We start from the raw sequence: 23,924 nt of genomic DNA on the forward strand, positions 1-23,924 counted from the left end.
GGAGTTAGGGCTTGGGCTTGATTAGGGTTAGGAAACCAGGGTTAGGGTTTCTAATAATAATATATCGAGCATACAAGAAGTTGGATTTGGTACAAAAAATAATGAAAACGCTTTGTGTGAAGTTTCACATGCTTACACATTTGTTTTATATTGCTATCCTTCGTGGAAATTTCCGTTTTTCAAGATATGTTTGGCTTTTAAAATGCTATATATAGTCTAGCTGGTTTTACACAAATTTTTTTTGTTTCATTTTTCGAAGTTTTTTTGCAAAAAGAAATCATAAATTGTGTTATAAAGCCATCTTAACATTTTAAAAATTACATTTTTTACAATATTTTTTTTATAAGCAAATTTTGGCATAGAACTATTTTAGTATTATTAGAAAATAACACGTTTTGTGTTTTAACTAAATTCTTTATTAATACCTTTCAAAAAAAGAACACAATTTAATAAAGTAATACTCTAATGCACTGGCACATAGCAAATTAATTTTAACACAATAGCAGTTAGTTTTGTAACGTAAATAAGAAGTTAATTCAACTAATTTTTAGGTAATAATACAATATTTAATAAAAAAATAAGAATTTAATGAATAAATAAACATTTGAACTTAATTCAATTTACTAAATTTAACAAAAATATTTAAGAAACTCAACTTGATTAAAACACAGAAATTAAAGAAAATACAAAATTAAAATTTAGGTGACAATAGAAACTGTGATTACTTTGTGACTTGTAAACAAACCAACAAAAGTTGTAACTTATGCTGTACTTAAAACAAAGATTTTTGTCCATTTACTTTCCATTTCATTAATTTAATGCACGACGAGGCATCTTCTGTGCTGTCATGCCCCTCGTCCCCTTTAAAATAAAATTATTAATTATTTTAGATGCAATAAAATCATAAATAAGTATGTTTAAAGTTATTAATTTTTTTAGAGTATGAATATTACTGTATAATACAAAATGGTTACCAAATTATTTTTTAATAATAAATTTAATCTGCTTTATTAAGGTTTACATACCAGCATTTTGAATAATGATTCCCAAATGATCTGACATCAAATTTCTTAAAGCACGTTTATATGGAGGACCTAGTTTGTGGGGAAACACTACAGATGTGTCAACAACATTGGAGTGAATTAACTGAAATATATAAAGGTGAAAAATTAATTAAAAAAAATTTTTGAAGGAATTTCATGGTTACCTTGTTGGTTAAAATCGTCATAAAAATATTAAAAAATGACCTTTATTACATCTACTTAGTTATAATTACCAATGTGGTGGTGGATATATCAGCATTATAACAATACTAACAAAAGGTATTATAGAGATACTAATGTAAAAGCATTATAAGAATACTAAAAAAATCACACAAAAAAACCCTTATATGAGTTGTCATTTAACTAGTAATAAATACAATTATTTAAATAAAACTTGTACATAAAACAAATTAGAAATAATTACCCTTAATGCGACCAAATCACTTTCTAAACTGTGTCCGATGAAAATTGTTTCACTCGAGAATTTGGTGAGAAACCTCGTTTGAACCTCACGTAAGTTCGTTGTCACGCCAACCAAGTCTTCCTCAGTAATTCCACTCCATCTAAAAATATTTAAATATTTATTGTTTATCCCAAATTTATTATTTACATTTTATGATAAGATAATTTAACACAATTTTTTTGAACATTATTTTATGGGAAAAAAATAAAAAACATACAAAGTGTTAAAAAAAATATTTTGCTAAATTGTAATGTTAAGTAATATAAAATTATATTTTTAACCCACAAAAAAACAAATAAGTTATCACCTTGTGTTATAATCCAACACTCTTCCGGATGGTTTAACAAAAGTATCGTAAACAAGTTTCTCGTTGACATCAACAACACTCACTCGCGCTAGTTCCAAACCATTTACTGTATAACACTGTGGAAAAAAGTTGGCGTTAAAATAAAATATTTTTGATCATTAAGCACTTGGGGATATTATGTTATAAGGTATACACAAATTATAGTTAAAAATGATTTGCTTTAGTATAAAAACATCCATAATAATTTAAATATTTGAAGACATATGGCCACACCACCTAAGGTCCTGGGTTTGATTCCCACTGCTACTAAATTGAAATACCCTTCAAGTAAAGTGCTAACAAAATCTCTTTAATACAAGTTTATAAACACCAATTTTAAGATCAGTAAATACACCATGTCAATTATGCCTAAAAATGTGTATAAATAAAAACAAAGTTTTACCATTTCACAGTCAAAAGAAACTATTCTTGGGGATTCCCCTGTAGGTGATTTTTCCAAGGTTTTAAAATAAGCCGAGTTGTCAAGTTTGTTGTCAGAGTGAACATGAGTCTGTGTGAAAACAAGAGAATATAAATATATTAGCAGAATTTCAATTTTTGCTCGAAACAATTTAAAACAATACAAAAAAAAAGCAGTTTTGAATTATACTATATTATAGGTATTAAGAGCTAATTTGCAATTTTTAAAATAAATAATAACTCACAGGTCCAATACTACATCCTTCTGACCATATTGGGTTTTGGCAACAAGAATATATTTTCTCTCGATCGGATCCAACCTTAATTAAAGGGGGGTGGTTAATTAATTGTGTCTCATATTATAATTCTGCTAACAAGAAAAAGGTTAACTTACTTTTGTCATATACGCTCTTCCCCAGTGATATTTACATTCTGCTTCAACTTCAAATTCCCCATTTTTAAATAAAACAAATTCTTTTCCACATCTACAACACTTCTTGCTGAAAGTTAAATTAAAATCAATGTAAAATAAATTTTATAATACCATTAAAATGAATATGACATTTTATTAACAGAATAATCACTTAAGACTGTAATAAATATAAAAATGTATATCGTAAAGTTAAATTTACAAAAATATTAAAAAAAGAATAAAATATTTTTTTTACTTTATTGAAGGTTTTGCAACTTTGATATCATCTTTAAATATGCACACCCCTGGGGAATCCCCGGGTCTAGGAAACCCATTTTCAATCAACTCTTCTTCAGTTAACAAATACTTTACCATCTCATTGTACAAATCTTCATCTTAAACAAAATCAAAGTTTTAACATAATTTTACTTATTTTTGTACCAAAAAGTTTCCAAGTAAATATAATTAAGCCAACAAGTTTGTTTTTTTATAAATAGCAGCAATATGTATTGGTCAGAACACTTGTCTTTACTAAATGTGGTCCTGGGTTTGATCCCCACTGCTGTCATGCTGTAGCACCCTTAAGTGAGTTGCTAAAAATGGTATAAACCTCTGCTGAGCCCAAACTTGATCAGCAGCTTATAATTATCGGGCAACTATAAACTATAATAACCAAAACTGCCAAAGGCAACCTATGGCCTTTTATGTCAAGGATAAATAAATGTAAAAAAAACTAAATATAAAAAAAAAGTTTTCAATAAAATACAATATATCATTACTTGTTAGATCTTTGGCCTTTTCCTTAGGAATAATCGTGTAACTTCCTTTATGATTATTTGCTGTTAGTGTGGTTGGTGTTGAGGGGGACTTCCCAGTGGGTGTTTCCCCTACTTTTGTTGACATTAATCTCTTCAAAGCACTTGCTGCCAAACTGAGGTAAATATTTTTGGTCTTGCTTCGAGTTTTGCATACATTTTCTTCTTCTACTGCCTGTGATGTTATAGACACAATTGTGATGTCATAAGTTAAAGTATATAAGTATAGACCCACATCAACACTAAGTCATTTCAATAGTACAACATAATCTTGGTTTTATTTAAAATATTTACCATTTTGTAAGCTTTTCTTTTATCCTTGTTATTTATCCTTAAACATTCCATAATAAAACGCATCAAAAACTTTTGTCTGATGTTGGTTGGCACCTTTAATAAAAATGAAATATTGTTAAATTCAAGAAATATTTAACAAATTAAATAAAATTTTCACAGCTCACTCCGAGCATGGCTTTCACTACAATGGTTCTATTAACTAAATTAGTATATAAACCAGTTAAGGCAATATCTACATATATTTGTCCAATATATAGGCTCACAAAATACATAAAACTGCTGTTTGTAGTGTGTGGGTAAATTTTTGTAGGCAAATATTAGTTAAAAGTTGCATCCACATTACGACAACTAAAAGACAGACCGTAGGGTGGAATATAAACTAGTATCTATAAGATATTAAAAGCCTTACAAAATAAGAACATTGGGGATCATGACCTTTTTTAATTTAAAAACTATTAATCACCTTCGAATGTCTATCTGGATGAATTCTGGGCAGCTCTATAGTTTCTCCCTTAACTTGAACCTTATTGGCAGAGTGGGAAACTCTTCCAAAACCTTTTAATGCAGTTCCCTGTGCTGTTTGTTTGGTGGCAGATGTGCTTTAATATTTGAAGGGTTGTTAGTTATAAATAATGTGGTTTTATCACAAATTAAAGAAATTATAATAATTAGACCAAATTTTATCTTTGTAAAAGTATTCTATTAAGAAAAATCTGTTATTACAAGGTTATCTAACCTGCAGCTTACATGCTCTGCCATTGTTTAACTTTCTTTTTTGAGATAAAACACCATTACAATTAAAAACATATTTACCTTGCTAAGTCTTGAAAAGGTTTTCTTTGCACATTTGATTTTCCCAAAAAGTTTTTATTTAATGAGGAACTTGAAGAATGAGTCCCATTTAGCTGGAAAAAATATAAATTAATTACAATAAAATTTCATAACAAAATTTTAATATAGGATTCGATTAGTAATTTTAAGTGTTTTAATATAGGTGAAGTTAAAATGAAACCTTTTCTCTTTTAGCTTGAGCAACTCTTGCCATCATTGCTTGGGCTGGGGTCAAAAATTTTCGAGCTTTTCTGGGGGCCTAAAACAAATTAAATTTATTTTATTTCAATTTTTTATTTGCTAAATTTACATATAATAAAGCTTAATGGAGGATATATAAATATGTATATATATGTCTAATTTATAACCTACAAAATAAATAAAATTGCCATTTGTGGTGTGCAGGTAAATTATTGCAAGCAAATATTAGTTAAGAGTTATAACCATATTATGACAATTAAAATTCCAACTATGGGTAGGCTATTGAATCGTTATTTAAATTATAATTTAGTTTTACCCTTTGTGCAGGAGCTTCTGTATTCTGATGAGCAATTCTTTTATTTTTCTGGACAATTTGAACCACTTCTTCTTGTTCAAGCGTCTTTGCTTCTATTTTTTTAGGTTTCTTTATCTATGAAAATTAAATTGTTTAACTAATACATAAATTTGTTAGAATTTTAATTTTAAGCAAAACCAGATTAAAATTTGACTGAAAAATAAAACTTTACTATTTCTTTAACTCCGGGTTTTTTATTTGATTCGACCCCAACTTGAAATATTTGTAAACATTCCTCATAAGTCGACACTTCATCCATTTCTTTTTCTAACCTGAATTAAATATGATTTGTCCTCAAAAAGTTGTTACTATTAAAAAATTTATATATATAAAAAATCATAAACTTCAAGATATGGTTTCTTAAATCATTAAATTTATTTTTATATTGTCTATAACACTTTATTAAAAACTAAAACTAAAAAAGTTAAAAAAAAAAAAAAAAATTAAACTTACGATTTTAATTCTGCTTCTTGATCAAAATTACAGATTTCTTCACTTTTTTGAGGTTTTTTCTCAATCTTTTCTTTCTCTTTAACTTTAGCAATTGTTTTCTTTTTTTCCCTATTTTTGTTGTTTTGATTCAAATCCTTCTTATGCTTTATCGGTGAAGTGATTTTAGCTAATTTTTTCGTTTTTGAATTATAGCTATTTTTATCAATTTTTTTAGTCACAAGTTTGTCCTTCTTCAATTTTTTAGACTTTGGAGAACCAGTAGAACTAATTTCTTTCCGCTTTTTACCCAAATTAGTTTTAGTTTGTTTATTTTCTTCACTTTTTCGAATTTTTTCTATTTTTAAAATTGGAACTTTTTCATTTGTTTCATCTTGTGATGAATTTTCTGCTGAACTAAATTTTTCTTCACAGGATGTGACATCACTAGTTGTGACATCACTAGCTGTGACATCACTAGCTGTGACATCATCAGTAGTGATATCATCAGTTGTTGCATCATCATCAATTATTATGAGGTCACTTGAGGGCAGTTCTTCATCATCTTGAGACTCTAAAAAAAAATTTAAAATTAAACAACTAAAATTTTACTAATCACTGATTAGTTTTTATTTTCTTGAGTTAATTAAAAATTAAATCTGACCTTGATCATCTTTCAAACTTTCCTGATTTAACATTTCCTTCACATTATAGTTTGACATGGGGTCATACTCAAGGTCATTTCTGGAAGCAGTTTTCCTGGTAACCTGGTACTTCACTGGTTTCACTTTTTCACTAAAAAATAAATAAATTTAAAATCGAAATTCAGAGAATTTAAAAATGATCATAATTTGATATTGTAAAAATATAGTTTTAAAAAGTGCAATTTCTTTTGTATATATTTTAATAAGAATAAGTATAAAGAAGAATCTAAATTGGTTAATAAATTGTAAGTACAAAAAAACTTGGAAAAAAACTTTTTTTTTAATTGAAACTCACTATTTAGGTTTATAAACTTGTATGTTATGAGAAGGCCCTTGAGCTCCTTTTAAGTTGAATTTCTTGGATGTTTTCTGAAAGATTTCTGAATGATCGATTTCTTTACTTGTACCTTGAATTTAAATATTTAAAATTTTTTTGCATTTAAATGAAAAAAGAAATATAAAATAAAAATATAATAAAAAATAGCAATTTCAAATTTAATTACCAGCCTCTAACTTATTTATTAACTAACCTTGCTTATCACTGAATGGTTTATAAAGCTCTGCAGAGGTTTGATATGGTTTAAAAGGAACATAATCAGTATTGTTGTTGCCATTGTTGTCAACAATTGTTGAATCGTTGATCTCACTTTTTAGTTTGTTGATTGCCTCGTTGACCTCGTTGATTTGGTCTTGTGTTGATGTTGTAGCTGTTGAATAAAAAAGTTTATTTTTTGATATATTTATTTATCTGCAATGTTAAAAAGTCGACTTTACAGCATAAACATATGAGTAACATTTGTTACCCCGACCCAGTCTCAAGTTGCCTTTAGTAGTTTGGGATATTTTTGATTATAATTGCCTGATAATTATGCTTTTGATTAAGTGTTGGCTCAGCAAAAGTTCATAACGTTTATAGTGCCTTACTTTAATGCGCTACTGCATTAAGAGCAGTAGGGATCGAACCCAGGACCTCATGTAGTTAAGCCAAGTGTTCTGGTCACTACACAGTGTTATATTTTAGCTTTAACATTTAAATAAAAAAAAATATTTTAACAAATGTTCAAAAAATCAAATTTAAAAAAACAGTGCCCCCAACCTTTTTGTTGATGTCTGAATGGGCAATATGGTCGATGACATTTCTCTTTCTCGGGACAATTTATTGATCGAAAATAACCAAGATTTGGCAACATTTTATTTTAAGTAAAAGTTTTAAGGTATACCCTTGAAAAATATTGTCAGATTATTATGTTATTACTTAAAAAAGAGTAACAAAAAATTCGAAATTTAAAGTAGATAAAAAATGCTAAATTTAAATTTTTTGGCAACAATTATATAAAAATATAGAAATAAATATGACAACGGGTTTTATATATCCAGTATTTGAAATTGTGGTGTTAAATTTGTTTTTTAAATAAACATATATTCTCTTTAATTTAAAGCGCACGCTCTTCTGTTTACGTTTTAAAAAGAAAAACGAATCAGCTGTTTTAGGAGGGTTGAAACGTAGTGACTTAAATAAGGACGGCTAACATATGCATTTTACAATAAATTATCCTCGAAATTACAAAATTTTATATACTTAAACATATTGATCAAAGTTACTTTTTTTGGTTTAAAATTAATTAAATATTTATTTGTGGAAAACTTATATAGTATTAATTCACAACAATATAAAACTTTAACTTTTATTAAAAAACTAAGAATAAAATTTAAAAAACATAAAACATCAATAAAAACTATGTTAAACTCTCTTAAAATCTAAAAAATGAATAATCTAAAAACAAAAAACATTATAAAAACTTTGGACAAGTTTTTATATAACAATTTTGAACAATAATAAGTATTCTCAATATTACATTTTATAATTTGATAACGCTCAAATTGCCTAGGTTTTAAATTTATTGTAAAAATCCTTAACAATGTTTAATGATATAGATATAAAAACAATAAAAAGTTATTTACAATATTACCTTTTCGGAAAAATTAAAAATTAAACAATTTGTAAATAAAAAATAACTCAAAAAGTAAACTTTAACTTAATATTTAACTTAGTATATTAAAAAAACAACTTTAGAAGAATATCAATACTATTAATGCATAAAGATTGACCAAAATATTCAATAAAAGGCATTAAAATTTATAAAAACATGGCCCAAACATAATCCATATATACCAAACTATCTACAACCTTACATTTCATCTGAATAATAAGATTTAAATCTTTCCAAGTTATCGCCAAACCTATCTTTAACCTCTTGTAAGGCCTCGTTGCATAATTTATCAATATCATAATTTGTTTTGTGAAATGTGCCAACCAGCTCCGTGGTTTGATGAAAACTAAATTAAAATATTGTTTTAAGTTAAAAATAACGTGAATTTTATTATTTATGGCATGTTTGAAATCATAAAATTGATTTTGTCATTTTCTTTTCATGGCAATTAAGTTATATTTTTTGTATAGGCTATATTTTATCTTTCGTTTTTATCCAACAAAAACACTATTGAGAAGTCCTGGGTTCAAATCTAACTGCTTGCATTTTTAAGCCTACTACATTGCATTGACGATGTTTTTACTTCTGCGTTAACCAGTAAAATTTAATAAGCAAACAATTCCGTAAGGCCAATAATATAACAAACTTATATAACTAGTAATTCAGAGTACCGAAATTGACTTCATAAATTGGCTTGTAAAGTTGGCATTCTTACATCACAATATGTTTAAATAATACCAATTTTGTTATTGGAATATTTATAATCCAAACTAAAAATAATAAAAATATCAAAATTTTAACAAACTTTTTCTCTGCTCCAACAACAATTTTCTTCACAGTTGAGGTGATCTCCCTAACATGATCCCCCATCAATTGTTCGACCTTGTTCATTTTCAGATTAAATTTAAGATGGCGTTGTTCACAGATTTTAAATAATTCGTTAAATTCCTCGACATTTTCAGACCTGAGAAAATATTTATAGATAATGGAGCTTTAGTAAACACTACAAATATGTATTTTGAATTTACATGCCAACAAAATAAATAAAACTGCCATTTGTAGTGAGCAGGTAAATTATAACGGGCAAATATTAGTTAAGAGCTGGGCTATCGACTAATTTTTGCCCATAAAAATCCCCTAGTATATAATTAATTATCTTTTAAAGATATAAAAAGAAACCTTTCTTTAACGATTTATTTTTACCTTTTGTTGTTGAAATGTTCGGCAAGTTTTTGGCTTTCAACCAAGTTTAATTGAAGGTTTCGCATGAGTGATCTCACCTTCTTTCCTCTATTACCCCTCTCAAGTCGCTCCCTTCTTCTCTTGTTTCTCTCAGATTTGTGAATTACTTTTTTGCCTCTTGACATTATACTTACAAAAAAAAAATTAATTTTAAAAACAAAACAATTTTTATGAATTAAATTTATTAGTTAACTTTTTATACCTTTCATTCGAAGTAGTTCTCTGTTTAAAGTATTTCTAAAAAATTAAAAATATTAATTCAGTATTAATATGTATGCCAATACAATTTAACTTTGAATTAAACTTACTTGCTGTTTAGTGATAGAGTTATCAGTTTCCACCTTTTGAAAGTTAAATTCTTTTACAAAATTATTTGTTTTTTCTTGCTGAGAATTCTTAATATTCTTCACAAAAGAAGCTTCCTACATGAACAAAAAATGATTTTAGCTTTGAAACACTTTATGTTTATATAAATTAAATATAAGGTAGGTTTTTGACGAACCTTTTTAGATTGTTGATTTTTGGTGAATTGAAGAAATGGATTTAAAACATTTGGGGAAGTTGAATTCTAACAAAAAAAAATTTTAATTTTTAAAACCTTATTTAAACATATGTTAAAAAAATAAAAATATCAACAAATTTTATTTTTAATATAATGGCTTATACAACTAAATTTTAGGTATGATAAAAATCCATTTAATTTCCCATTAACAATATTTACCTTTTCCATGTTATTAACTGATACATTCAAGTTAATTTTATCACTAGCTGTGTGGAAAGATTTTAAGATAGCACGAGTGTCAAGTCTACTCTGTTTCTATGACAACAAAGTTCAAAATTGTATAGTTATTAAAAAAGTTAAAGACTTCTGTTTAAAAATATGTTAAATTATTTAGTCAATTTAATCTAAAATTAAAACACAACCAACTTAAGAATTAAAAAAAACGTTACATATATAAACTGTTGAGTAAATTTTATAAATTTAACATTTTTTGGAGAAAAAACATTAATTTTTGTTCCTAAAACATTTACTTACCCCCTTGTTAGTCTTAACTGGGGTAATTGGATGTGAAGATTTACTTTCTTGTGTGGATGAATTAGTATTGCTGGGTGATTTCTAAAAATAATATTATTTACTTAAATTAGCAATTTTTTCCACAGATTAAAATGATTAAAGTAAGTTATACCGGCAGCGTGGTGTAGTGGTAAGAACACTTGATACACCACCATGAGGTCATGGCTTCAATCCCCACTGCTCTCATGCTGTAGCGCCCTTGAGTAAGGTGCTATAAACGGTACAAACTCCTGCTTAGCCAGCACTTAATCAGCAGCTTAATTATTGGGCAATTATAATCTATATTATACCCAAACTGCCACAGGCAACTAGAGACTGGGTCGGGGTAACTAATGTTACTCTATGTTTAGGTCACGTATTTGACCTTTCCACATCGAGGATAAAGATAAATACAAAAAAAAATAGATATGTATAAAAGTTACTCAAGATTTTTAAAATATTAATGTCTAAAATAAATCACCAAAACTTGGTTAATCGGAGTTGAAATTGGAGATTTTATTTCACGCTTTTTCTAAAAAAAAATTTATAATTCAATTATTTTGTAAGTCAACTTTAAAGTAAATAAAAAAGCACAAGTAAACTAATTTTAATATGTTTTCATTATTCATTCATTTTCAAACCTTTTTTATTTTTCTAACCGGTGTAGGATCATTAAAAATTTTGCTTTCTCCAGAACAAGATTTATCAAAAGATTTCTAAGAAAATAAACAACAAAGTTGATTAACATAAATAAGTAATCTGATTTAGGTTAAATAAATAAGCAAAAAATAAGTAATATTAGTATTAATGGCTTGTGAAGTAAAGATAGTCTTACATTCAAGATAAGTAAAAACATAAAAAAAGTAATTTTTCAATAAATTTACTTTAGATTTACGAGACTTCTTAGCATGTTGTTTGGTGGTGACTTTGTACTCAAATGGATTAGCAACTAACTCTGGTTGCTTAGCAACATAGTTGTTGATTTTGGGTTGCTTAGCAACAGAGATTTGTATCATTGAATCCTCACTAAACTCATCATATTCACTCTTCTGGAAATCATAAAAAAAATTAATTTAGTTGCAATTTTTCTTGTTTTTTCTTATACTGTGGGGTTTATTAAATTAAATAAATTTATGATGTTTTATATTAACCTTGCTTAAGTTGATGCTTTTTCTGTTTATTGAAGTTGAATGATTCTAAAATAAAAAAATATTTATGATTATGTTCTATGAATTAAAACAAGACCATTAAGAAAAAAATTATTTACCATCACATTTTCTCTTTTTGTAGACTTGTTGAGTGATTTCGAAGTATTGATATAGCTCTAAAAAAATAAAATTTCAAAATAACAAATAATTTATAGTTTAGAATACTCAAATTTTAAAAGTTACAACAATTCAACACAAAGGTGGTAATACATAATTTGTAAAATAAATTGATTATAAATCCCTACCCGTTCAATAGGAATAGGGGAGAGACTGCATTCATTTGAAACATCAGGAAAACTTATCTGAAACAACAAAACAGAAAGTAAACAACAATGCTTTGTTAAAGTACTAAACAATAATAACAGCTTACCTCAATACTTGGAAAAGAAGTTCTTAAATTGTTGGTTTTATTTTCTTTCAACCATTTTGGTGTTTTAACAATTTTTTTGTGCTTGATTTCAGCTGTTGACAAGTACAAGTAAGTATAACAACACACAAGTTTAATCCTTATTTTATTTTTGAATATGTGAGTCTTAAGGGACACCATATATGTATAATGGGGCCTAATGCACAATAATTTTTCAATTTATAGGACTACAAATTATAACAAAAAGCAAATATTAGTTGAGAATTCCGACCATAATACATCAATTAAAATCCCGACTAAAGGGTAGGCTACTAATTAATAACAATTAAGCATGCACACCTTGTTCTCATTTATTACAAAAACATTTTAACTTACTTTCAGCATCATCACTTGAATCAAATAAGTTAACCAGAGATTTTTCATGTTTAGAAAAATTTCTAGTATGGCCTGATGTATTATTAAGTGGAGAAGGCTAAAAAATGGTCAATTATGTAGATTTAGTGAGCATAACAACATTATAAAAATGATATATGATAAAGGGGTTGTTTTAATTTCTTACCCTATGTTGTAAAACACAATCTCTTGCAACCTCAGGGGAGCTGTGGTCTACAAACATAAATAAAATACTTTTATTAGGTTGCTAAATTATGGCACATTTTTTTAAAAAGAGTACTTTTGGAAATACATAGTTATGTACTAAAGGCATGTATTACAATTTAATAAAAATTTTATAACAACCTACCAAGTATTTCTTCAGCTGCTTCTAAAGCTGATTTTTTACGATTTAAACTTTTATTTTTCGATTTAATATTTTCCGTTTCTATTTTTGGTTCACTTTTTTGCAGAAAATCTTTATCAGAATTTTCTTTAAAATCTGATTTCAAATTTTTGATTTTTTTCTCTTGTTTTAAATCCTTGGTTGAAATCTCTCTTTTATCTTTTTTTCCTTTATTATTTTTTCTAGGTTTTCTCTTTAAAACATCAAGTTGGGGTTGAAACAAATTTACATCAGGTTGGGATCTAGGTGGAGAGTCTCGTTGTGGGGAAACTACCTTTGGGGAATCCACCTCATCACCTCTCATCTGATGCATGTTTACTACACAAAAAAGAAAATATATTACAAACAAAACAATAACCTTATGGTCTTAGTAAGGAAGAACGGTATAATATACCTTTTATTAAACAAAATATTAATCCTAGCTAGTTCCCAAAAACTCAACTTTTTTTTAAATTTTTTTTAAATTAAAATCTTACCCTGTCTGCTTTTTCTTCTTCTTCTCCTCCTTGTGCCTGAAGACTCCTCCCCAGCACTTACATCCATGACTCCTCCCACCCCCTTGTTCTCAGAAAGATCAGAGGGGTTCTTCTTGAGTGAAGAGGGAATCAAATCATCATCTTGATAGAGCGATCTTTTCTAAACAATTTTATTTCAAAGCTTGTTTAAATTCATGCTCTGTATTCTAAGTTAGATCATCATTAAAAGTAATTATGTATTTTTAACTACTACAGAAGTATGTTTACCTTTGATCTTTTAGATCTGTTCATTAAGTTTTCTTTTAATCCCTGAATGAAACAATGAATGAAAAATTAAACATCAGTTAGGCTATATTTTTAGTATCTATAGTGTATTTTTTTAACAAATAAATTCCTATAACAATTACCTTAAATTCATTCATAACCTTCTCTGCAACCTTCTTCATTTTAGATTTACTTTCAACAGAGGGAGTTTTCACAGATGCAATACTATTCTTGACTTCTGTAAATGTTAAATATGAAAAACCTATTCAAGGTTTAAGTAATACAAAATTACAAAAATTAAAACCTATTCTTACCCTTACTATGTTGGGCTTTAATTTGTTTGCCAGCAATTACAGCATTTGAATTGTTGGTTAAGTTTTTTGTTCCATGATCTTTTTTCTCGAATGCTCTAAAAATTATCAAGTAACAGAATTTATTAAAATTAACCAATAAAACCACATTTACATAAAATCATATTTATATCAGTATCAGTTAGTATGCTTACTTACTTGGTACTTGTGTTGTGTTTTTCTTTCTTTTCTCTTTGATCAAAAACTTGGTTATCTTTAATTGTTGTTTCCTTAAAGGAATTGTTGGTGTCCTGTTCTTTAATTTTATTTTTTTTTATTTGTTCTGTCTTGAATTGTTGTGAAACTTGCTGTTTTTGAACAAAAGGTTGTGACTTTTGCTGTTCCTTAAGTAAGAGTTGTGACTTTTGCTGTTGAATGAGTAAAGCTTGTGACTTTTGCTGTTCCTGGAGTAAAAGTTGTGACTTTTGCTGTTCCTTGAGTAAGAGTTGTAACTTTTGCTGTTCTTTGGGTAAAGCCTGTGACTCGTTCTGTTCTTCGAGGTGAGGTTGTAACTGTTGTTGTTCCTGAAGTTGGAGTTGTGACAGATGTAGGTTCTCCGTCGGCTCCTCCTCAAAGTCAATTTTGTCGTCATATTGAGTCTCCGGTATAACCCTCACATAAGTACTCCGACCTTTATGACATCATCATTTAATTAATAAGGTCACAGTAGGATTGTATTAATCGCAATATAAAAATCTTAACTTATAGTTATCACAATTGTAAAGTTATATTAATTGAAAAATCATGTTTAAATCTTACCTCCTGGAGTAAACATGGTAACTGGTTTCGATCCTTTACAACTTCCCACAACTGAACCACTTTCATTTATTTCTTTTTCCTTAGGTTTCTACATGTTAAAACAAATTTTATTGTTATAGGGTTAAGGAAATTTAAATAGTTTAAAATTTAGGAAAATATGTCATAGATACTTACTGGTGTATTGTTATTGTTGGATTTTTCTTGCCTTTCTTTTGCCTTCTTTACTTTTAAAAGATTTCTTTTAGAGGAAGATTCTAAAAAATGTAACAATATTGTTGATGCAAACAATAATTTTTTTTAACCTTTTTTTAAAATTGTTGCTCAATTTAAAAATGTTATTGCTTTTAACTTTATAATTTTTTCAACTTACTATCTAAATAAACAGCAATATGGTTTGGCATACTTTCTTTTCTGTAGGCTGAATTAGGCTGACTTGACAACTAGTAAAATCAAAGTTTTATTCATAAATATACAACTTTACCACACAGCTAAACAAATACATTTCTTTTTCAGACTTTTGCCCCTTTATTAAGTCAAAATAAAAATTAAATAGTGCTGTCAAAAATTTGCTAAATAACATATAAATATAACAAATAACTGCATTTCTATATACCTATATATATGTTCAATAATTTGACTTACAACTATGTTCTGTGACATGGAATTGTTAAGAGCAGAATCTTGTGAATTATCGAGATAACCTGGTTGCACTTTGGTTTGTGATGTCACAAACATATTTGTTGGTCGGCTGCACAAATATCCTCGTTTTTCCTTTTTCTTAAGCAAGTAAGTCACATTAATTTTTTTTTGACAAAATTTTAAAAAAAAATTATAAAAAATAGTTTTTACCTTAATATTGTCGTCCAGATTAATGTTAATCGAGTAACTTTGAGATGCACACGAGCCTTGTGATCCATGAATTGAGGATATTTGAGATAAATTTAAATCAGCGTCGTCGTTAAATTTTGAATTTGCTTCTCTAGATATATATCCAATAATTGGTCGACTACCCATCTAAATGTAAAATAAAATTAAAAAAGAAGTTTAAATAGTAGGCCTAATAATCAAATATATATTTCAGTAAAAGTTAAAATTTAATTAAATCAGCTAATAAAATGCTTTTTAGTTTTAAACATTATTAGGTAGACTAGTCTATGTTTCTTACCTGTTTTGGGTCAATATTTTCAGAGTGTTCCATAATTTAAATCATCCTATTTGTCTCAGTTTTAAACTTTAAAATTTAACACAGATAAAACAGTTATAAATATATTTTACCTAGCAACAAAATTTTATAAGAGATTTTATTGTGAAGGGTTGAAAAACGTTTTAGTTAAGTAGGCTACACGATTTGACTAATTTCAGGGCAGTAAAATTGTTAAACGACTAAAAAACTATAAAAAAAATAAAACAAAACACTTCTATTTTACAATTAGCGTAATTGACTGTCTAATAAACGGATAATTTATATTATTTTTACTATTTTTGCCCGTAAAATTGTAAAAATTCCAGCCTAAAAAAATATTCCAACCTGTCTTCAACTCGGTAAGAAAAATGGCGCGAAAAATCTTCTGTTTATTTTTATCTTTATCGCCCACTAGTGTATTATTCTATCATTAATTTATATTCTCTCCATTAAAAAGCAAGTTTTTTAAATTGATTTATTAAGGATTTCACGAATAAGAAAAGAACTTTAAAATATATCACAGTTAAAAGAAACTCTTAAAAATTGCTAAAAACTAAGTGTCACATACATTAACTTGTTCAATAGCCTGGCAAGTTTGACAATTAACTTCACAACACCATTGGAATTTACATTTACATTTTTTCACAACACGAATGATCTTGGTGTGATATCTATTCCCACAGCAAAGTCGTCTGCAATCCTTTTCATCCCCGCATATTCGACCCCGGGTTCCAGAAACTTTGTTCACGGGGTTTGTTCCGCACAAGATCGGCGTTGGTCGGAGATAAACAAAATCGCGTTTTGAAATTTTTTGTAGCCGTTTTTTACCTTTATAGAACCATCAAATATTATTTGAATTATAAAAATAATAGTTTATCATAAGTAGATTGACGGTAGGGTAAAATTTGCAGTAAAATATCTATAAAAAAGCTTAAAATGTAGATTTACCATTTTTTCGGTACTTTAGTGTTTCCCCATAAGAAACAACCTGCTTTGAACGAAACTGATAAATTCTTTTTAATTCTGTGGCAACCCTAGACATGTCAGGACGCTTCCTCCAACACGTGACTGTGGCACATGAGCCACTCATTCCGTGGCATTTACATTTTAACGTGGCAAGTCGGGTAAAAACCTAAAAAATAAACATTTTTTTCAAGTTAACCCAAAACCAATGCTTACAAAGTACTAAATAGCTAAAAATGGTTTCTCCAAAAATCGAGACATAAAACACATACTTATTTAAACGATCACGTCACAAGTCACGTGACTGGAAATATCGATAATTTGTATTTTTGTGAATATTGCAACTTAAAAAAAAACAGTAAAGCTAAAAAATAAACCCCGCGGCTTCAAAACCCTGTCTAAACTACGTCAAAGCCGTCAGATCAAACAAAATATGTCTTTGAAATACTACAAAAGCCGGAATACATATTTTAAAATAATTGATTGAATAACAAAATTAGGGCAATTTTAAATAATCTCAAACAGCTGGAATATTATATAAAACACACACGCTTAATTTGCACGTATTGCTACTTATAGAATAATTATTATAGCTTAAAGAAAAACGAAAAATATTTGCACAAATTTCACTATTTTTTGAGTCTTACCTTTCTCCCAACGTTAGAGTTATGCAAATTACATTTTTCCGCTAGCGTGAGATTTCCCACAATTACTTTTCCCATTAACTTCCGGGATAGTTTGACCCCATGAGAAAGGTCATCGCTACAACCACCCCATTTCCAATTCTAAACAAAGTTAATTAATAATTTCCAAAATTAATTAAAAATTATTAATTAAGGTTACCTTAAACGAATATTTTGAATTAAAATCCGAATTTTCGTGATGAATTTTGGTCGTATGGTGGCGCAGTTCCACGTTCGCTAACCCGATGCGCTTGACCTCTTGACCCAGTGACCTTTTGGTGACGTCATTGCAACCACAACCTGATTTCTCGAGTCTACTGCAAGTTTGAGTAATCGCGTGTGCGATCCCTGCTCTTGTGACGGCATAATAGAAAGCCTCTTCTTTTGTTCCTAAAGTGATTACATCATAACATTTTTTTATATTACTAATTAATTTGATTTTAGGTTTAAATAATTAAATCTACCTTTTAATTGGTTGGTTATGACGTCATCGTCGTATTTCAAATTGTTGGATTTTTGTAAAGGGAATTTATTAAGAGAACAATTCCATCTTAAAGTAAAAAATTAAAGTTTGATATGTGGTTTACTTTTAGAGTATTTTATATTGTCAGTTTGTTCACCTTTCATTTACGAACTGATTCTCGCAATGACGTAACGCTGTGACGTATCCAGATAAAGCCACGTGACCATTTTGCGAACAAATTATTTGTTTCAATGGAGTAAACTTATCTAAAAAAATAAACAAAACGTGTTTTGTGGGTTTTAAGCCACGTGCGATATTAACTTCAAGATCTTAGTTTTAATCATTAAATTATGTTTTAAGATAATTTACTCCTAGATTTAAGACTAAATTCAATCATCAATCAATCAAAAATTGTTTTGTATCGAATCTTAAAATTCTTTTTGTAAAATAAATTTAAAAATTTTTACCGTTTCTGTCGTTACACCAACCCAACAATTCGTCATCAATCTGTGTTAACCCCGAGTGACCTTTACCTATGATGACGTCACTATCAACTGAAAATGATGTAGGTAGTTCGGGGTAGTGAGGATGGACAGCTAGCACTCCTAACTTACCTCTAAAAATTACAAAGTCTTAGTAAAAATAAATCAATTTGATTAATTTAACTGTTGGCATGCTTATATAATTTTTTTACTAAGCTACAAGCACTAACTATTACGTAACAATTATCTATTTTAATATGCGCTTTATGTGTACTTACATATGCTTCCAAAGCAACCCAAGACGAACCAAACCGAAATAGACACACAAAGTCAAACCTCCGCGAAACATTATACCCGAGAAATGAAAATTTAATTTCAAATTTTTCGATTTATAAATCGTCGTTTGAAGTTAAATAATTTCAACATAATTGCTTCATATTATTTTCAATTTCCGAACGAAATTTTTTGAAGTTTTTTCTTGTAAACATTTTCTCTAAATTAGAATTTATTCTCGGATGTTTTGAGCAGATAAAATTGATGATATTTAGTCTTTTAAAACAGGACTCCTTACGCTATCTTTGTTCATAAATTAAAACTTTATATCAACTAAAAACTCCTCCCTAATTTAAACAAATTATTTTCTTATCAGAAGCTAAATGTCAAAAATAACTTTAAAAAAATTTAAAACAAAAATTATTAACTTTGAAGTTTATCCAAAAATGTACAATTTATTTTCCAAAAATCTTTTTTTTTGTCTGTGCTAATTAATTAATTACTTTTTAATTAAAACAAAAATACGAGAAATAATTTATTAAAGTATCACCCTCTACACCTAACTTTAAATTTTACAAATTTTGTCAATATTTAGTAACTGCAATAAACAATCTATGATTTATTTACAATGGGTACTATATGACGTCATAATAAATTGTCTATGACGTATACTATTATGGTTACGACTAAAAGGCAATTTTAATTTTTTTAAATATTTTGCATGACATAAATAATTGACGACGTTTATTTTTGTGACGTCATTATTCAACAAACCACGTGCTTCTATGTCACGTGATAAAATGACAAAGAAGGTTAACTGCCGAGTTTAAGTTGTTTCATATCAGTTGTGACGTCACCTTTCCCTTTGTTCTTCTTCTTTTGTTTTTTTGCTTCTTCTTCGTCGATGGGGGCCGGTCGCGTAAATTTAATTATTTCACGATATTCTGGAATTAGAAGTTTAATTAAACAATATTTAACTTTTCAAAATAATTCTAACACTTAACTTTCCTACATAAGGTCCTTGGTTTAATCCCCTTGCTCTTATGCTGTAGCGCCCATGAGTAAGGCTCTATAAACAGTATAAACTCCTGCCGAGCCAACACTTAAACAGCAGCATAATTATCGGGCAATTTCTATAATATCTCAAACTGCTAAAGGCAACTTGAGACTGGGTCAGAGTAACTGATGTTACTCTATGTTTAGGTTGCGAAGTCGACCTTCCCACATTGAGGATAAATTAATATAAACAACTTACGCTCCGGCATGAATGACTTGAGTACATCAGGAATTAGGATTCCTTCCTCGGTTTGGTAGTTTTCTAGAATGGCGCAAATCACCCGCGTGGTGGCGCACATCGTCGCGTTTAACATGTGGACAAACTCCGTCTAAATATTTATTTTTAATTAAATATTGAACAAACAGAACCCTTTATGACGTTATTTTTCTGCTCGGGCATTTGCTTTAAGTAGAAATTTATGACGTCACAACATTAACACGTGACAACTCAATCTCTTAAGTAAACTTATGGCATCACAATCTTCTAAACTATGACGTCTCAAGCTCAATAACTTTTGCAATGACATTTTTTTAAAAGTTTTATGACATCACAACTACCTTCTCCATCATCTTTTTAGTTTGTCCGAATCGAACCCGCAACCTCCGAGCTTGATAATCCAAACAATTAGAACAACTGACGAGCTCTCGGTGGGTACCAGATGAGGGGAACCACCCTTCCAGATCCAATTTCTTAGCAGCTGCATGGTTTAGAGCCCCAGAAACGATATTCACAATTCTGTATGGGATTCCTAGGTCCTACATGATGGGAAACAAAAAATATAAAAAAAAAAAAAAAAATATAAAAAAAAAAGATTCCTAGGTCCTACATGATGGGAAACAAAAATATTTATTTTTTAAGTGCTATGTTTATCTTTATATATTTATCCTCGATGTGAGAAACTCGAATGCATGACCCAAACATAGAGTAACAACTGTTACTTCAACCCAGTCTCATATGCCTTTAGCAGTTTGAAATATTATAGATTATAATTGCTCGATAATTATGCTGCTAATTGAGTGTTGGCTCAGCAAGAGTTTTATAAAAGTGCTTACCTTTATATTATTAAAAGTGCTTACCTTATAAAATGACTCCGCCACAGCGATCATTCCATCAAATATTTCCCAAGAAGTTTCAGGAGAAGAATAAATAAATTGTTCAATCTTTAAAAAAGTCAACCTTATAAAACTGTGGTTGTTATTGTAAATTTACCAAGTTAATATTTAGGTAAAACAAGCTCAGTTGCACTGTTTTTCAAAGAAATGTTTAACTTTTCAGTTTACATTTTAACTGGTCAGAATGGATCACTCATCATTGCTTGTTAATTTTTTTTAGGTTTATTTATCCTTGATGGCAACCTAAACATAGAGTAACATTTGTTACCCTAACCCAGACTTAAGATGCCTTTGGTAGTTTGGGATATTATAGATAATATTTACGTGATAATTATGCTGCTGATTAAGTGATGGTTAAACACACTACAGTTTGGCTTGGAGGGAAAATAGTGTGGCATTGGTGCAGCTTGAACCCAAAAACTCTTAATTCGATGCCATGACTTAATCCAATGCCATGACTTAATCCGATGCCATATACCACACGACAAACTATAAATTTCTTACTTTTTCAAATTGATGGACTCTGAATATCCCCCTAGTGTCTCTTCCGTGCGATCCAACCTCCTGCCGGAAGCAGGTCGAGATTCCAGCGTATTTGATCGGCAACCTCTCCGGCTCCAACCAATCGTCACGATGAAGAGCTGCGATTGGTTGTTCACTCGTTGCAATCAAATATTTCTCGTCAACTGATTTGTCGTCAGCTTTCTCACTTGATTTTCCAATTACCTAAAAGGAATGTTCTTGCTGAGCCCAACTTTTTACAATTTTTTTCTTATATTTATTTATCTTTAATGTAGAAAGATTGACTTAACGACTTAAACATAGAGTAACCTTCGTTACCCATACCCAGTCTCAAGTTGCCTTTGCCATTTTGGAATATTAAAGATTATAATTGCCCAATAATTAAGCTGCTGATTAAGTGTTGGTTCAGTAGGAGTTTATATTGTTTATAGCACTGTACTCAAGGATGCTACAGCATAAGAGCATTAGGAATTATGGATCTCATGTAGTGAAGCTAAGTGTTGTGACCTCTACACTAATTTGCTGGTTTAGTAAATAAGGTTTTTGGGCAATAAAAGTCACCCTAACCTTATAAAGCTCGTCATCAAATTGAGAAAGTTGGGCTACTTCCTGCATCACTTCTTTTCTCATAAAGAATGGGGTGTAAATTGGAACGTAACCTTTTGACCCAAGAGTTTGGAGAGCAAAGTTGATCAAAGCCTGCTCAAGAAACACCAGCGGACCTTAAAATAAATTTAATATAAGGTAAATAATAATTTTTAAAATGTGTTAGCCTTAGTATGGAAAGGCCAACTTAACAACCTAAACATAGGGTATAACTGGATACTTAATCAATTTTTTTGTTTATTAAAAAAAAATATAAACAAGCTCATATTTTTTTGTATCAACGCATTGTAAATACGTTTCAGTTTACATTATAACTGGTCAGATTGGGTAGGAAATGTACATCATTGCTTGCTCTACTTTTATTAACTAAGAACTTAAAAAGTATAAAACAAAATAAGTATATACTATAAAGCAAAAACTATTGGAGGTATAATATGTTGTGAAACTTACCTTTAAGGAAATATCCCCTGCTCCCAGCAACCACTGCCCCTTTTTCACCCTCAAACCCATCAACCATGACCACAAGGTCAACATGAGAGTACCTTTTTCTTACTGTGCTATCTCCCCACGTTCTCTCAATTCGATTATCAGCATCCTAAACAGGAAATTCTGTTATTTACATTTTGATTTTTTGATTACTTTTTAAAAATATTTTATTATTAAGGAATACAAGCTCAGATTTATTGTTTCAAAGTTGGTTCAAACTTTTTTTATAAACTTTTCAGTTTACATTTTGACTGGTCAGAACAGATTCGGTCATCATTGCTTGTAAATTTTAATATACACTTAAATTTTTTAAGATTAAAGGGGTCCTTGGTTTAATCCCCGCTGCTACTTTGTTATACATACAAAGTTTACGAACAGATAGAGTTATATACAGAACAAATAATAAGTTAAAATTTTTACTTCATCGTTGCTAATAGGAACTGAGTCGTGCAAAATATTTCCAATTTCTCTTAGGTTTTTTGACCTCAAGGTTTCGAGTTCGATTCTCTTCTGATCACATTTCACGATTTCCTCGTCAACTAATAACCTCAACTTTTTGATCTGAACAACTTTTAATTCCTACAAAAAATAAAACATTAAAACCTAAAGGGAGTTTTTTTAACCTTTTAAATTAAAATATCTGACAATTATAAATTTTATTTTAGAAACAAAAATTTGAAAACTCACAGCTAATATTTCTCCAGTAAGGTTCTCTACAGAGGGAAATCCCTCTGGAAGAGAGTCATCAGTCCCGACATCCTCTTTTTTTTTCATTTTTAAGCCAATCGCTTTGCTGCAAAGATTCTTCATTTTGTTTAAGTTGTCCGCAACAAAACGACCTTAAAAAAAATAAAACAAAATATTATCAAAATCCTAATTTAAAAAAATTTAATTCGAGCACAACTTTACTATAGTTTGTGTTACTAAAACAAACTGAATTTATCCTCACATTTTCTCCATTCTGTGTCAGCAGCAACCAGGTTATCAACAAGTTTAACATCTTTATATCGCTTGGCTTGATTGTCTCTAATTTTTTCAGGGTTTCCGCCCTTATCTGTTCGAAACAAATCCAAATCTAAAACCATCCTTACAAAGTTTTTTTAAATTGTCTAAATTTCTGTAAATAAAATAAAAATCCAAAAAAAATTCAAAAGATATTGCATATTTTAAAAATTAAAAATACTTTATTAAAATGATTAAAAAAACAGCAAAATCAATAAAAAAATCGTAAATCACAAAAAAAATCCAAGAACCAAATATTTATATGTACTTCACTAACCCCAGTTAAAGAT

The 23,924-nt window shown here is 28.8% G+C and overlaps 3 protein-coding genes across 3 annotated transcripts; all 3 read right to left on the bottom strand.

Moving 5' to 3' along the window:
• Positions 1-479: 479 nt before the first annotated feature.
• Positions 480-7,537, bottom strand: LOC145745260 (uncharacterized). Its single transcript, XM_082563276.1, has 20 exons — positions 7,410-7,537; positions 6,844-7,020; positions 6,609-6,720; positions 6,274-6,404; positions 5,634-6,183; positions 5,353-5,452; positions 5,142-5,255; positions 4,806-4,883; positions 4,607-4,698; positions 4,257-4,392; positions 3,794-3,886; positions 3,464-3,674; positions 2,941-3,079; positions 2,667-2,772; positions 2,518-2,592; positions 2,256-2,363; positions 1,814-1,929; positions 1,468-1,606; positions 1,026-1,146; positions 480-861 (listed from the first exon to the last, which is right to left on the bottom strand). The coding sequence occupies exons 1-20, from the start codon at positions 7,501-7,503 to the stop codon at positions 773-775; spliced, it is 2,781 nt and encodes a 926-aa protein (XP_082419402.1). The 5' UTR covers positions 7,504-7,537; the 3' UTR covers positions 480-772.
• Positions 7,538-16,538: 9,001 nt separating this feature from the next.
• LOC145746035 (protein Wnt-16-like) lies at positions 16,539-18,321 on the bottom strand. Its single transcript, XM_082564214.1, has 5 exons — positions 18,263-18,321; positions 17,792-18,056; positions 17,596-17,733; positions 16,934-17,117; positions 16,539-16,813 (listed from the first exon to the last, which is right to left on the bottom strand). Exons 1-5 carry the CDS (start codon positions 18,319-18,321, stop codon positions 16,539-16,541), a joined length of 921 nt encoding a protein of 306 aa, XP_082420340.1.
• A 1,017-nt stretch (positions 18,322-19,338) lies between these two features.
• Positions 19,339-23,745, bottom strand: LOC145746487 (serine--tRNA ligase, cytoplasmic-like). The gene is made up of 10 exons (XM_082564780.1): positions 23,582-23,745; positions 23,320-23,471; positions 23,053-23,211; positions 22,597-22,741; positions 22,108-22,262; positions 21,523-21,744; positions 20,983-21,066; positions 20,464-20,661; positions 20,105-20,234; positions 19,339-19,793 (listed from the first exon to the last, which is right to left on the bottom strand). The coding sequence occupies exons 1-10, from the start codon at positions 23,715-23,717 to the stop codon at positions 19,663-19,665; spliced, it is 1,512 nt and encodes a 503-aa protein (XP_082420906.1). The 5' UTR covers positions 23,718-23,745; the 3' UTR covers positions 19,339-19,662.
• Positions 23,746-23,924: the final 179 nt, after the last annotated feature.

Source organism: Corella eumyota, chromosome 3 (genome assembly GCF_963082875.1).
Source record: "Corella eumyota chromosome 3, kaCorEumy4.1, whole genome shotgun sequence".
Lineage (NCBI taxonomy): Eukaryota > Metazoa > Chordata > Ascidiacea > Phlebobranchia > Corellidae > Corella > Corella eumyota.